A 16,666-nucleotide genomic window follows, 5' to 3' on the forward strand; every position below is an offset into this window, starting at 1 on the left:
TGCCGTAAGCTGTGAGCTATGATCACACAGTGCTGATCAAATACTGTCACATTTTCCACGTGTGCCGTGACGGGAGAAACAAGAGGAAGCCTTATGCTGTGACTCCACTCTCAAATAGGCAGGAACCAATTTGTCTGTCACCAGGCCTACAGAAGCCAAGCCCAGCTCTAACCACTTCCATCAAGTAACCCATGGTGAAGAAGTGTCCCAGGTTTGCCAGCATGTAAAAGCACAGGGGCAAGTCAATAATAACTTGATATTCTGGGAAAATATCCTCATATTGACAAAATTATTTCATAGAAAGCATTTTTTTCTCAAAATAAAGGAATGATTTATGGAGAAAAAAAATAATGGCGGATATGAAATAGCTCAAAGAAAGAAGTCAAAGTAATTTCTTAGCGTTGGAAGTAGGTTTTACGTGAACTTTAAGCTCCAGATGATTCCCAAAAGGGTATTTAAGGCAGCTCCTCAAAGTTGCATGGACCAAATTCTGGATGCAGTAATTAATGTAAGCCACACTGATAAGGCATCTCCAAATGCTGCCACTGAAGCTGCATTTCTTTGCATTTCTCTCCCTCTCCCCTCCCCTCAACTAGGCACATGGTACTGCTCTGTGAGCTCATCTCTGCATGGCCAACACAGGGACGTCATCAAATATGGCAAGCCTTCTGGTAAACAGTGGAAAGTCCCATTTTGCTTTGCTTAGGGGACACCCAATATAAGGAACTGAAGACACAACTTCAAATTCTCTTTGATGAATAATGACTGCTTAAGAGTAGCATCATTAGTGATTGGTGGTGTTTAGACAAGGTCTTACTTGGTAAGGATAGTTTCCCAAAAGAACAGGAGTTGACTGAAGGCAGCCTCTATATGGGTGCCACTTCAGGGTCTTACAAGCAGAATATTGTCCTATATTAGCAATAAACCACTAAGCTTTACTACTAGAGAGGATACAGTTCCTCACATACCTACAGGTACATAACTCGATTGAATATTCAAACTCTTTCATCTTCATTGTTTTTCCTGAGGGCAAAAGGTCTATTTCTATTTTTCAAATGTACTGATCAATGGTTAGATTTCTCAAGTTCTTGGAAAATACCTTAAGAAGCCTGTTGGAAAAGGTGACACTGATTCCTAGCAGAAGCTTCTGGGCCACCATCTTGCAGTTACTTTACTGGACCTTCCCAGCATAGCTCCCAGGCTTATATCTATTTGATCAGTGCAAATATGAAGAATGTACAGTTCCACATCAGCTTGGCAAAGAACCTGAGAGACCATATTTTAGAAGATACATTTGTTTATCAATAATTAATACAGTGGACTATTTGGAAGCCACAAGAAAATTAAGCAAGCTATCTGACTGAGATATCTTACCCCAAGCCTTCTAAATAGAACAGAGCCTTGAAATTAATTCTTATGTGAACACTTAGATCACCTGAAGCTAGAAGGTGCAACCTGTACTGCTCATCCTAGGCTTCATGTCATTCTGAGGGGCTATGATAGTTCATTGGCAAGCCTGTCCTTGCAGAATCTGCACTTTAGCTACGTGTGGCTACCAAGCACTTGAAATGTGGCTGGTCCAAACTGAGGTGTGCCGTAGTATAAACTACACACTGGGTTTCAAAGGCTCAGTTCAAAGTTAGAAACATAAAATACCTCATTAATAATTTTTATATTGATTACATGTTGAAATAATACTTCTGGTATATTGCATTAAATATATATCATTAAAATTAATTTCATCATTTCTCTTTACTTTTTCTAAATATGGCTGCTAGGATTTTAAAATATATATAGATAGATAGATATACTCTCATATATTTCTATTGGACAGCACTGCTCTAGACCCTTTTGCAGAATGAGCAGAGTGGTTCTTGTGCTGACCTTGTCATTAACAGCATTTATAAGCAGCACTGTTACCATAAAGACTCTCTTTTTTTTTCTTCCATAAGACTCCCTTTTAATCTCACATAGAACTGCCACATCATTACTTTAGGTTTTTTCTTGAGTCATATTATATATTAAATGTGGTTTAGTCCAGAAATGCCTTTTTAAAAAGCTTTAACTTGAGCATTGCCATATTATCTAAGACTTAACATTCTCATAATTTGCTATCAGTGATAAAATTTTACTTTGAAAACTACAAACAACATTGGAATACTGACACTGTTGGAGCTAATGAAGCCTATGAACTTAGCTATTCCACAAGTTTACCAAATGTCCAGACTCACCGAAGCAGAGCAAACAGTGGGAGAAGTTATGACAAGGAATGAATGGTCCACAGTTTGTCGGGAAGAGAGTTCCTTTACTTATATCCATTTATTCCTTCAGCAGCGTTTATGAAATGCCCACCACCTGCCGATCACGCTTCGACTTGTGCTTTTCTATTTTTTGGCTTTATGACAGAATGGATATATCATTCTCAAAGAGGAAGTTATCTAACGGAAAACTTTTCAAATGCTCACCAACTGCCTCCTCTCCCTCCTGCCATTACCTGAGTGGTGGTGCTGGTGGTGGTGGTGGTGATGGTGGTACTGGTGATGGTGGTGGGCGTGGTGGTGCTCGTGGTGGTGGTGGTGGTGGTGATGGTAGTGGTTATTTATTCAGGTTACAGTGTGACCACACTCTTACCAGATGTTTGGTTTGTCAGTTGGTTCTCAAGAATGAAATTGTACTATGTTTCAGGTTTTTCAATAGCTTTTTCAACTAACTCTCAACATCACCATTAAAGTTTTTAAAAAGATAAAGGAATAAGTAAGACATTGACAAGTTTTCTTTCTTTACTGTGGCATGTCCTCCCCCTCCTCCCTCTCTAGCCTCCACTGTAATCTCTCCTTTCACTGAAATGGCTTTAGAGTTTCACCATATATTTTTCTCCAGGTTCATATACGTGGGACAGAGATTCAGGTTTTGGCGGCAACTGAAACTTATCTAATGTGGAGGCCCATTTTAAGAAAAGAATACAATGTTAAGAACACAAAAAAGGCGCCCATGCAAGTGGGGCCCTCTAAAATTTAAGCTTCGTTCGCTTCACAGGAAATTACCTTTGCTCATATAACACAGATACACATATACATGTACAGGGTGGAGGGGGTCTTGTCATTGTTAGTTAAAAAGGGGGGATTATACTATAAGCACTCTTCTGTATCAACTTTTTCCCGTCAATATATAATAGAAATCATTCCAAGACAAGTGGTATAGCTCACATCAGTTTTTTCAAATGACTGTGTAACATTCCATGGTGTATCTGTACTACAGGTTATTTATTCAACCTTTCCCCGTATAAGTACATAGTCTTTTTGTTTCTAGTTCTTTTTTTCTGGGGGGGGGGAGGATTTTTTTTCTTTTGACACTATTAGAAATGCCACAATAACGATGCTTTTGGAGTTTAAAAAGAAGAAATACTTTGGAGATTTTTAATAAATTGTACTACATGTATTAATTTGGGGAGAAGTGGCAGTTTTATGATGTTAAATCTTTCTATCCAAGAACACAATACATATTTTCCATTTAGTCATGTCCCACCCACAAGGAATTTACAATCTAATAAGGAAAATAAGGCTTGTGTGCAAATAGCCATGATGTAAGAAAAATGGAAAGCACAAATTGTGACACATGAAATTGAGGGGGAGAGAATTCAGTAGAGAGTGAGAGCTGACCTGTGGAGGATTTTACACACACAAGTGGAGGAGGGAAATGTTAAAGGAGACAGGTATCTGGAGAAAGAAAGCTCAGCCAGAGTGCAGAGACATTCAAGAAACAGTAAATAAGCAGCTCGGTGCAGCTGGAACAGAGAGTGCATACAAGGGAGAAACAGGAGACAGGCTAGCAAGGTGGGCTGGACCTCATCCAAAGCTAACAATACGAGGACAGGGGAGTTTATCCTCATTTGAGCCGAGTAATGAGAGCAGCAGCCAGTTTGGGGCCAAGACAAGATGAGAGTTCTGTTTTAAGACCACTCAGTCAAGTGTGTGAAAGACCAAGAGGAGAAGGGCCTGGGCTGCTTGAAGAGCAGTTGTAATAGTCTACCGGATGGGACACAAGACCTGAGCCAGGGGAAGGAAGTGAGAACAGAAAGGAAGAAAGAGATGATATACACCCTGGGTCCCTAGCAACGGGAACTCAAATACTCATTAGACTGGGGGGGGGCGAGAAAAAAGTAATGTTTCTAGTCTTGAGCCTGGGTGAACAGTAGAATGGTGATGCCATTAATACAGAGGAACAAAGCAGAAGCCCATGTTTGGGTGAAAGATGATTAATTCCTTCTCAGATGTGTTAAGTTTAACATGTAAGCAGGATATCCAAATAGACACATCCTGAACTAGAGCCCAGAATGGGAGGGCTACCCTTGTCTTGCTAAGGAGAGTGATAAATGTTATAACTCCTCAGGAGAGCCACAACAGACGAGCTCAGTTTCATGGAGTGGTCAGACTACTCAGAGTCTACAGATGTCTCATCTTTAGGAAAAGTTAACTACTTCTAGACTCCTCTACTACCCCGGAAGTGCTCTTCCTCAACATCTCCTTATAGCACAATGTAACTTGGACAGCCTTTGCCTAAATTGCTTCACTGAACAGGCAAGATACTATTCGAAAGCTTTGTAATGGCACCATGGGGAAAAAATGCAGCCAACTCTTAGAACTGAGTACATTCAGATGTATTTCAAAATAAAATATATGCAGTCAAAAATATTATACGGCATAAATCCGGTTTTGTTTTAACCAAAACATAAACTTAAAAAAATAAAAGTAACAAAATTTTACTACCAAAATGTAGTTTTAAATTATTTTTTCTTACAAGCTGAAGGTTCAAAGTAATTGTCAATAAAGGTTTGATGAAAGAATATAGAGAGGTATGGCATTTTCCCAACGAAAATTATGATAAGTCCTGGTTCAAAGGCAATAACCAAAGCTGAAAGGATTAAACTGACAACTATAGAAAACTGCAGAATGCTTTTATTTAGCAGCCAATCAATTTGCAATACCTGAGTGCTAGGAAAAAAAGAACAATTTAATCAATGTGAAATTATATCTTGCAAAAAGATAAAGTGTACAAACCTCATAATGTTCATATTCATCCACATCAAAGGTCTCAAAGTCAAAAAATCCATGTTGTAATCCCTAAAATAAGAATTTTAATTAGTTTTTGCACGTGAAATTGATAACGACTTCTAGCCGTTTCTGGAATTCCTGCTCACAAATGATCCTGCCTGATCTGAAGGAGAAAGCTTGAAACCTTTATTTGTAATGCATACCAAGCAATCATCTAACATCTAATTTTGCTTTGAGATTTTCTTGCCAGTGGGACTAAACACTTAGAAAAACATGAAAATATGTCCCACAAAATATGTCTCTTAAGGTCTAATATACATTAGTTTGTATGTAAAATTACTTATGTATATCAAATGGAACATACTAGCAAATGTATAGTTAAAACCTATTGGGAACTATGCAATTAATTTATACCTAACTATGACAGAGTATATAATAGTGATTAAATTTTCAGTTAGAAGAAAAAACAATTATTCTTAGGTTTTATTTTCCTTTTATCATTAGTGAGATACTTAGTAAAAAGAGCATTTTAGGCCCTTATTTGTTCCTAAAACTCTACATTGAGAGAATTTGTTTTATGGTGATAGTTTCTGACAGAGTAAAAATGTACTTGACTACTCTTACAATTTAGAAGGAAGAATTGATCTGTTTAACAACATGAAGAAAAATTTCATACTCCTTTTTGTAACCAATGACTTAGAACTAAAAACTATCTGGCTTACTCAGATAAAATATTTTGAAGAGGACAGTCTTTTTCTTTGTATGTCATGAAGCTATACAGATTACAATAGAATACAAAACCACAGTTACTTGTGAAACTTACATGATCAAGTCCTTAAAAATAGAAGAAACTGTTAAGCCAAGTTTAGTACATCTATCTTTGAAAATACCTTAGAGACCAGTGTTTTCCAAAATGTAGAACATGGACCACCTGCACTTAAGGTAATTTATATTTAAAATACAGACCGTTAGGCCCCATCCCGGAACTATGAAATCAGGTTCTTTGGGGGTGGGATCATCATTTTTAAAATGCCTTGCTAGGTGATTCTTATAAATTCTGACAACACTGATTTAGACAACCTCTACAGGATAAGCAGAACAAGCTATTTAAATTATTCCACATTGAAACAAAGACGCTTGCTTCAGCCATATGTACCATTTCAGAGAAAATGGTGAGAATATAATGCCCTGAAGTATCACTTTCCTTCCTCTTTTTTTAAATGTGTTTGTGTTTGTGTATGCCTCTGTGTGTGGTTCACACATATATAACTGATGCTTATAATGACGCTAATACATCAAAATCAGAAAGATATGCTTCTTAACAAAGGGAAAAATGTGGCCATAGTCTGTCTACCTTCTTAGGAGGTATGGTGCTCATTGCCACAAAAATAGCCCAGCACACGATGCTTTATAGAAGAATGTACAGAGGGAAAGTGTGTCCCAGTTGCTTAAAGACATGTTGAACAATCTATCAGATCCTCTAAAATCTCATCTTCATTTGGGTAAAATAAACCCAGCATTTGATGAAACAAGAAATTTACAGAAGACCTTAATGAACAAAGTCGTGCCTTTCCTTTGTAACAGGAAGGATGTCATAAATGTCTATATCAAGTTACCAGTTACCATAATAACAGGCAAGGATATTCCAGTGTGAACTCTTTTTCAATTTCATAAGTTTTATAAAAGAAAGCCTGTACCAGATGGCAGGATAGGCAAAATAATAATAATGTAACAATAAGTAAATTACTTTTTTAAATGCTACAATTTTAGGTTGTATACTGGGTGATATATCCAGTATACATAAGGGTATACTGGATATATAAGGGTTCTTAACTGGTGTTACTGGAAGTGTGCGTTGGTGATGTTATTTGCAGGGGATAGGCTAGATTATCTTGATAGTTTTTAAGTGAAAAGAGAACTAAAGTTTTACAGAGTCTAAATTCATTTCTAGATGAAGTATCAAAGTCAAAAATATACATACAGAAAACAAGTAGCATATTTTACCATAGCAATTTTCTCAAATTAAAACAGGGCCAAAGCAATGTTATATTACATCAGAGAAAAGAAACTAGAACAAGACTCACTACTGATACTATATTTACAGTCCACGATGACCCTTGCCAATGGGTTCTGAAACACGTACATTCCTGACTCATAAGTCATGACTATATGTTCTAGATGGAATGATGTACCTTGAACCTTCATTAGAATTCACAGTATAGCATGCATGACTTCTCAGCTTGTAAATCAATGTTTCTAAAACATGTTCCAAAGTTCTCAAAGATCTTTTAGATTAACTTCTCCATAATATATATAAATAACTAAATAATTATGACTCTAAACTTCAGAGTGCATCAAATCACATGGAGGGATTATACAAACACAGACAGCAGGGCACCACTCCCAGAATTTATGGTTCAATCAGTCTCGGATGAGGTCTGAGAATTTGCATCTCTCCACAAGTCCCCACCATTTGACAACCATTGATTTATGACATACCTGGATAGGATATGAGAAAGAACTCCATATTGATATGGAAATCTGAGTTAGAACGAGCCCTCCTAATAACTCCCTGTGGCCCTGAGAGTGACTTAACCTCGCTGGGGTTGTTTCCTCAACTGTAAAAATGAGATAATAATATCTGACCTGCTTACTACTTCATGTTCATGGGCATGTAATACTATCCAGTTAGAAAAACAATGTGGAAATGTTCTCCACATTAACAGAGGAGACTTAGATAACTTCCTGTCCCTCCCACACCAAGATCTAGCTTGATAATGAAGCTGAGCAGGTGACAAAGCAACATCACAGGCACGGCAGCAGGCAGAAGTGATAACACAAATAGTTTAAGTGAGAAAGGGAGACCCCTTCCACTTCTTTAAGAAGAGTTATCCCTTGAAACACCACCCCTATTTGCCCTGTGGTCTGTGTATTACAGATCCATCATTGTTTAAGAAGTGGAAAGCTGCCTTCTTATTCCCTCCCCTCTCTTCCCTCCAACAACAAACAAGGATATAGACATAATTCTTTTTTCATACTGTTAAACTACAATGTCGACCACAGCAAGGAGATTGTTATTACCTTTCTGATTCCGTGCAAACAGTCGAGGATGGTGAGATTGTAAGTGCAATTTCCAAAGGAAGCATCCCTATGAACACAAAAAAACTTAACATTAAAAACATGCATTTAGAACACTCAAATAATAAAATACCAAAGTCAGTTGGAGACATGCTTATTTGGATTCACAGCTGTCAACACGGTAAACTTATGTAACACATCATATCCTACTAGCTTAACTCCAGAACTTCTGAAATTGCTTTAATCCAACTAGCTGAATTAATAAGAAAGCAGGTTTAGGAACCTGAGCTCTGGAATCAGGCTGCCTTCAAATTCCAACTCTGCCACGAATTGGCTGGGACCTCAAGCAAGTTATTTTACCTCTATGAGTCTTGGTTTCCTCATCTGTGAAATGAAGGTACTGATAGCAGCTACTGTTCACAGGATTGTTGTCAGATTACATTTAAAAAATATAAAGTCCTTCCTATAGTGCCTAGCACAAAGGAAACAATAAATATTATGACTATTCTTATTATTATTAACAGTGAGTATTTCATTAACGAAAACATGCATCATCATGAGAAGTATTCAGACAGAGAAACAACCATCTGTCAGGAATATGGCAAATACTAGCATAAAAATTTAAATGGGACAATGCATGCAGATCAACAGAACCTGGCAGTTGTTTTCATGGATTATATGCCACTACCTCCATTTTGCCCCCCGCCCCACCCTCATTCCCCCACCCCCCCACAAAAAAAAATGCCAAGGAAAATGCTTCCAAACAATCTCCTCTCAGGATCCAGGAGAGTTTCTAATGCACCATGAAGTGTTATATCAAAAGGAGTGGAGACCTACTGCACCGAAAACTGAGTGCTTCATCCTTTATTTAAATTTTTAGAGCAACTTAGCAGGCCTGCTTTAGGCAACATAAAACTGAAGTATCAAGTTCAGGTCAGTTAGCAAGAACTGGCACTGGAGCTTTAACACTAACAATGTTCCAAGGTGTCCAAGGCAAGAAACTTGACCTCAAGGCTCTCAGTCGCTCTTCCCAGCCCCCACTGCTGACCTGAAGGAATAGAGCTGTCAGGCACCTGCCAATCACAAAGTCAAATGTACCACACAAAGTTGGTCCAAGGTGGGGAGGAAGGGGGCGGCCACAGAAGATGCTCCATGGGGAGAAAATGACTATTAAAGGCTTTAACACATAATTAACATAAAACTGAATCTTGTATCACAACCATCTAAGGTAACTTGAAACTATGGCTGCTAAGCCACGAATTTAAATGCAATGTCAACATCACTGAGTTTCAGCATCCTGATAACCTAATTTAAAAATAGTAAGTTAGCAAAGCAGCCTAACAGAAATGTTTAAGTCCTGAAACATCAAAGTTAACCTATGTTAAGGAAGGGTTATTCTAGATATTTAATCGTGATTTCAAGAGTTCTTTTTTTAATGCCATCTGAACTCATGGGTCAGTGAAAAACAAATAACCCCATTTCAAATATCTTGTAAAGATATAAGCCATATATTAAGAAGCAAATTTTAAGGGATTAAACCAGAGAAAGGAGTAGCTGGGGATCTAAGACAAAATACTAGTTTATATAAATAACCACACATTCCTTTGTAGGAACTTGTCTTTTTAGGACAAGAGTTCAGAATCTTTTGTGTGTCATGGCCCCCCCTTCAGCAGGACCCCCCTTCATCATTCTGATGAAGCCTGTGAATGTCTATTCTCAGAATGTTTTTAAATGCATAAAATAAAATACATAGAAATAACAGAACACTAATGCAATTAAATGTAAAGTCATCAAAATGTAACAAAACAAATTTATAATACCATAGTTTATTGTTAATATTGATATATAACAAGATCTAGTAGCAGGTCTGATAACTATAATTTTAAAGAAGAAATGAACATAAATATCTTAAGATATATGCAACAACTGCAATGGGATATAAAAATGTAGTTTCTATTGTGAAAAAGTCACTTATATTGCTAATACTACTATAGTTTACTTCCAACATTTATAATTGGATGCAATCTTATAACTTACACGGCTAGTGAAAATAAAGATATTTTTGTGGGCTTCCCTGGTGGCACAGTGGTTGGGAGTCCGCCTGCCGATGCAGGGGACACGGCTTCAAGCCCTGGTATGGGAAGATCCCACATGCCGCGGAGCAACTAGGCCCGTGAGCAACTAGGCCCATGAGCAACTAAGCCCGTGAGCCACAGCCACTGAGCCTACGCGCCTAGAGCCTGTGCTCTGCAACAAGAGAGGCCGCGATAGTGAGAGGCCCGCGCACCACGATGAAGGGTGGCCCCCGCTCGCCGCAACTAGAGAAAGCCCTCGCACAGAAACGAAGACCCAACACAGCCAAGAATAAATAAATAAATAATTTTTTAAAAAAAGATATTTTTGTCATCTGAATTCTCTCTATAGACCCTAGTTTAAAAACTACTGCTTTGGTAGAGAAAAAAACTTAGGAAAAAAACGTATCTGTATTTAAAAAGAGTAAAAGAAATGATAAGAATTGAAGGTGCTCCTTACTTCCCTCAAGTGTATCTTCCCACATAGACGCAGCTAGACCGATCCACAAATGTAAGTTATCAGAAAAGCTCCAGATCCAGTCTCTCGTACTGTCTGCAAAGCATGGTGAGATTATCATGATATCTCTTGTCTTAGCATAGCCACAGTTTTTACCAACAACTGAAAAGAGAGCTCTGGTGACTTGGTGATCAAATGTGCAGACCTGAGAGCGAGGGTGCGTTAACAGGCCACCTGACAAAATTAGGATACAAAGCAGTTACAGCAGGCTAGAAAGACAGGCTGACATTCACAAACTGATATATAATAAAGGATGCAATAAAATTAAGTCACATCCTCAGGACTGGGGAAAGTTGATGACATACCTTTTTCCAACACTTACTATGCTGGGTAATTTAGATGCATTAACACATTTAATCCTCATGAAGGCAACAGGTTCCCAAAACCTGCCCTCATAACTAGGCAAGAGAGAAATGGCTTATTAGTGGCACCTGGCTCATACATAGTCAAAGGAAAGTAACCATAAAAGTGAAGGGACACAAAAACATGTTACATATTCTCTGGGGGAAAAAAAGGGAGAAAGATAAAGGTGGCAGAGTAAATCCATGTTATCTACAAAAACCCCACTAAAAAGAGAATTTTAAAAGGCTTTTTAAAATGGAATCCAACAAGGTCAGGGAGAATGAGAACAGACAACAGCAATAAAATTCTGAAAGCTGGAAGTCAGATACATGAGTGATAATAAATTAGAAGACCAAGAAAACTGAATACTAAGGTGACGGGAAAAATCAGAGCATCAACCCAACTAATAAAAGATAATTCGCAAAAGGCTCAGGAAGTGGCAGCACTGGGTTCTTCTGGAAATAAGAATGAAGGAAATGACTATAATAAGTTTGAAAGTACTTTAAGAAGCTGAAAAATTTTACTCTATAAAAGCAATATTATCTCCTACTTTATAAATAAATCTTACCTGTTGAGTTTCCTCAACCACCCAATGTAGTTAGAACCATCTAAAAATAAAATGGTTGGTCCTGGAAGGCAGCAAGATAACCTGCCCCACACGACGTTCAAGTTTGAATTGGCAGATGGCTTGCAAGAAATATTTTTCACCTACATTGTTATAGGAAATGGAGGTGAAGATTAGGAAAACACCAGGCTCTAGTAAACTCAAAAGTCCTTTCCTACCCTGAAACTGCATCATTATTCAACACAGTGGATGATTTCTTTCCTCTCCGTATCTCTCTCTTGGATCCTTCCCAATAGCAGTCAAACATTTTCAAGTCCCTACCATCTTTAAAAGAAAAAAAATATCTGAAATTTTCTTAACTTCAGCCACCACCCTCTCTTTGGCCTCCTCTTTAAAACAGGGCTTCTCTGAAAAACTATTCATCTTCCTGCCCCCACTTTCTCTTCTCTCACATCTTAACCTCCTCTGTTCTGCTTCCACCCTCATCCATGCCATGAACATTTCTCACTAAGGTCACCAATGATCTCCATATGGCTAAGCCCAGGGGACTTTTTTTTAAATTGAGATAAAATTCACCATTTTAGTCTTTCTAAAATGTACAATTCAGTGATTTTTAATGTATTCATAATGCTGTGATTTTTAGTATAGTCACAATGCACACCACTAATTCAAAACCATTTTACCACCAGAAAGAAACTCTATACCCATTTGCAATAACTCCTCATTCATTCCCCGTCCCCACTCCAACCCCGGCGATCACTAATCTACTTTCTGTCTCTAGATTTGCTTATTCTAAGTTCAGGGAACATTCTGCAAGCATCATTTTATTTACTCGGTCAAGAATAAGTAATTCCCTCTGAATATTCTCTTCACTGTTCCTGGATTTTGCTTTGACCTCTCTAAACACTACTCCTTCCCAATCTCCTCTGCAAAGTCATCCTTCACCTCCCAGTCTCTTCAAGATTCAATTCCAGACTGAAATTCTCCACACTCCATGCTCTCTTCCGAGACCAGGTGCTCTCAAACTTGAGCATTCATCAGCATCAGCATCACCGAGATGGCTTCTTAAACACAGAATGCTGGGCCCCACCCGAGTTTCTGATTCAGTAGGTATGGAACGGGGTCTGAGAATCTGCATTTCTAACAAGTTTCCAGGCGGTATCAGTGCTGCTGGTAGGAGGGACCACATTTTGAAAATCCCTGCCCTACACAATCTCATCTATGTAAGGTACCATCTATCTGCCAATAACCCTCAAATTTATCTCCCTAGCACAAAGTCCTTAAAACTCCAAGGCAGAACAGCCAACCACATACATGACATTTCCATTTGGGTGTCTTAAGGCATCTCAAACTCATTGTGGAAGAAGAATCTCTTCAATCTGCCCCTACCTCAAAACAACAACAATAATCTGATCCTCCAACCCTCTGTAACTTGGTAAAAGACACAGCTTCCACAATCACTCAAGCTACAGCCCAGAAGTCCTTCTGTCTCGCTCATTTCCCGTACCCTACTGCACCGTGCCCCACTGTGTTTCCCTCCTGAACATCTTGTGAACGCATTTACTTCTCCTCGGTTCTGCTGCCTCTCACGTAGCATCTCTCCACACACTACAAGAGCCTCCCCACATCCACCCCTCGCCTTTCTAATCAGTTCTCTTCACTGCAGCCAGAGTGATTTCTTTTAAAAGGCAAGTCTGATCCAGCCACTCTTCTACTGTAGCCCTTCTCTGATTTCCACTGCTCTCTCGAGGGAAGGTTCAAATCCTAAAATGGATGCAAGGCCTGTGGTATCTGGCCCTGCCCGCCTCTCCAGTCTCCTCCTCACATCATGCTCCCTCACTCTCTGTGCCCATCACAACCCCCTTCCCTGAGCTCCTCAGAGGGGCACTCTGAACCTTTGCTCCCCTGGTCACATGTTCTCCAATCGCCTTGCCTAGGTCACCCTACTCACCCTTCAGATCCCAGCTCAAAGATGACTTGTCTCAGGGAAAATCCTCCAACCCCACTCCGGCTAGATCAGGTCCCCATTTTTTTCCACTGGACTTAACTACAGTTTGACATTATATCATGATGTGCTTATTTGGTTCCCTGACTCTCTCTCTACAATAGTCCCTAAGAAGACGGGATCTATATGTTTTTTTACTCACCACTGTCTCTTTAGTACCTAATACAGTGCCTGACATGAAATAGTCAATAAATGTTTGTCAATAAATGTTTCAATTAAGTAAAGGAGCTTGGGAGATCATCCCAAGAAAATGTTCGATGATCTCCTATGGCCACTTTTGTTAACTCGAGAGCCTGACACCTCCATCCTCACTAGCAAGAAGAGCTTTCTTTGCATTAACCCCAAATCCCTTCTGTCCATTTAAGATCATTTCTTTCTGTTCTCTTTGCCAAAGAGTATTAACTGAATAAAGCTAAAAAGCAGTGACGTTCAAAGTAGTTTTCTCTTTCTTTGTCAAGTGGTATTAAACACACTTTTATTTTAACCCAGACACTTTAGAGAGGCTACACAGAGCTTTCAGGATTTAAATCACTATACCAATGTGCTACAAAGTTTTATACTCCCACAGTTTTTATTGCGGTTTTGGTTCCCAGTTGTTTATTTAACTCCTGGTTTGCTTTTTTACTCATTCATTCATGCATTCATTTATATTTATTGAGCCGAATAGTTACTGAGTTGAATAAGAGGACATGTATTTTTCCACCTCCCTCATAAAGGACCACTGAAATCCCATAGACGTCAATTGAGGGGAAACACTTGCACATCCTGTGATGCCTGGGAAAACTACAGCTCTAACACTTCCATACCACGACAGCTTTACCATATATTGCATCACTTCCTTAAACAGGTAAACACAAGGCTGCTCTTCATTCAGGACATAAGGTAATAATACCCCAAACACCCAGGATTTCTAATCATTCATCCCTGCTGAAGAATACATCGTGTGTCTCTAACCCCCAACACAGAAGACTAATGTTACAACCAACAGCTATCTAGACACATCCAAATACAAATTTAGCTCAACCTCATGCTTGACCATCCAAATTCTATCCATCCCGGCAATTCTATCTTTCTAAATGTGATTTCTGGCATAATAGTCAACTGAACCATAAAACTATGATGAAGTGGTTATAAAAATCACTGGCAGTCAATAAATATTTGTTGAATGGAAGACTGAATTATGAATATTTTATAGGTGAAGCAATTGGGATTTTTTGTTTATTTTTACATTTATTTTGCAGAGAAGCAGTAGAAGGAAAATTAAATTTAAGAAAACTAGAATCACCACCCACAAAGAGATACAAAGAGAAAGGGCTTGATTCCCTATTGTACTAAAGCTGTCTTTCTACAGGCTCTCAAGAGTCAACTGTTAGATATTCAAAAATTTTGAGAGCCCAAATCAGCATTGGAGGGAAAATTTACACCACACAAATCAGCAAATGCTCTTTAATTACAGAGCCGGTTTACCAACACACCACTGTTTGCAACCTACGAATCTAAGAAATCACTCAGAATGAAGCAACCCTGTCAATGTTAATAATGAGCAGATGAAACCAGAGATGAAAGAACATATTTACACAAAACAATAAGAAAGCATTTCTGGTAATGAAGTTGTTTGAAATGAAGAATAAATGAAAAACAGAATCACAGTGTTTACAATGTGGAGACTACATTAAAGAATAAAACAGAGCTATAGTAAATGGATAAGAAATAACAGAAATGACTGTGATTTACACATCTTGATTCTGATTCTCTGTAAATTCTCCAGATAACAAGTAGTTATGAGGCAGGCAAATATCTGCAGAGCAATGGGTTAGAAAGGATCTCAAAGGTCATCTGAGCACCCTTCCAATCACTGAACTGAATCCCATCTACACAACCAGCACAAGATCAAGAGCTTCCTAAGGACAGGGAATGTGTCCTTTATGTTGTATGCCCACAATCTAGTACAGTGTTGGGCACATTACTCTCATGTAGCTGTTGAATGAATGAATGAATGAATGAATAACCATTACAAGGAGACCATTCAACATATGCCTGAACAACTCTAAGTGGCTGGGAACTACGGACATTTCAAAGCAAAAATTATATTAAAAAATCTGTAATCATAAACTGTGTACAATCACAAAAATGTAATCTAAATCACTGCTTTCCAATGGAAATATAATGAAAGCCACAAAAGAGAGCCACATGTGTAATTTTAATTTTTTTCATAACCATATTAAAATAAAAAGAAATAAATAATATTAATTTTAATAATATATTTTGTTTAATCCAATGTATCTGAAATATTTCAGCATGTAATCAACACAATTATAAATAAGATATTTTACTTTTCTTATACTAAACCTGTGAAATCGAATGTGTATTTTATAGGCTTGTAGTCTATTTCAGTTTGGACTAAACAAATTGCAAGTGCTGAATGGCACATGTAGGTAATAGCTACTGTACTAGACAATTCAGCCCTAATTTGTATGGATACTTGGGAATTAGACAATGTCCAAAAATACTTTACACAATTGTCCAAATTACACCTGGTTTCCAGTCTCTGAACACATCCACGCTATATATGCACCAGCTCCAGGGAAAAGAGCAAGCCAATGGTTTATATTATCTAGACCTATAAGATAAAAATGTATTTGCTAAGAATTAGTGGGGAGAACGAAGCTATTTCCCACTTACAAGAGAACAAAAATCAAATGGCTTCACGGGGCAGAGCCAAAAACTGAACATGACCAGTACCCAACAAAAAAACAGGACACAGAATCTCCTGCTTTTCAGATTTAACATAAAGCTATACACTAATCATTTTGCTCATCTAAAGAAACAGAGATTTGTGAAAATTCATTTCTAAGTCATGGCTTAAAAGGTCATAAGTCAGCAGAACAGAATCCCTAGCAATAACAGATACCAGAAAAACAGGCCAAGGGCTGTGCTCTGGGCCTTTTATCAACACCTGACTATCCCCTATTTAACCACAGTAATTTTGTTTTAAAGATAAAAATAATAGTAAATTATCTTTGACTCCAATATTGA

The 16,666-nt window shown here is 38.1% G+C and overlaps 1 protein-coding gene across 4 annotated transcripts in view; it reads right to left on the reverse strand.

Moving 5' to 3' along the window:
• The window catches only part of CDC14A (cell division cycle 14A), a 183,492-nt gene that overhangs the window by 89,146 nt on the left and 77,680 nt on the right, over positions 1 to 16,666 (reverse strand). For all 4 annotated transcript variants that reach the window (XR_003794349.1, XM_029227789.1, XM_029227788.1 and 1 more), the window contains exons 6-7: positions 8,133 to 8,199; positions 5,058 to 5,120 (exon numbers count right to left, since the gene is read on the reverse strand). Coding sequence is in view for 3 of the 4 variants with exons in the window: in XM_029227789.1 (XP_029083622.1) it covers positions 5,058 to 5,120; positions 8,133 to 8,199 (130 nt within the window). In the remaining variant the exon portion in view is untranslated. The remainder of the gene's footprint in view (positions 1 to 5,057; positions 5,121 to 8,132; positions 8,200 to 16,666) is intronic.

The sequence above is a fragment of the Monodon monoceros genome, unplaced genomic scaffold, assembly GCF_005190385.1.
Source record: "Monodon monoceros isolate NGI ecotype Baffin Bay Population unplaced genomic scaffold, NGI_Narwhal_1 Super_Scaffold_18, whole genome shotgun sequence".
Lineage (NCBI taxonomy): Eukaryota > Metazoa > Chordata > Mammalia > Artiodactyla > Monodontidae > Monodon > Monodon monoceros.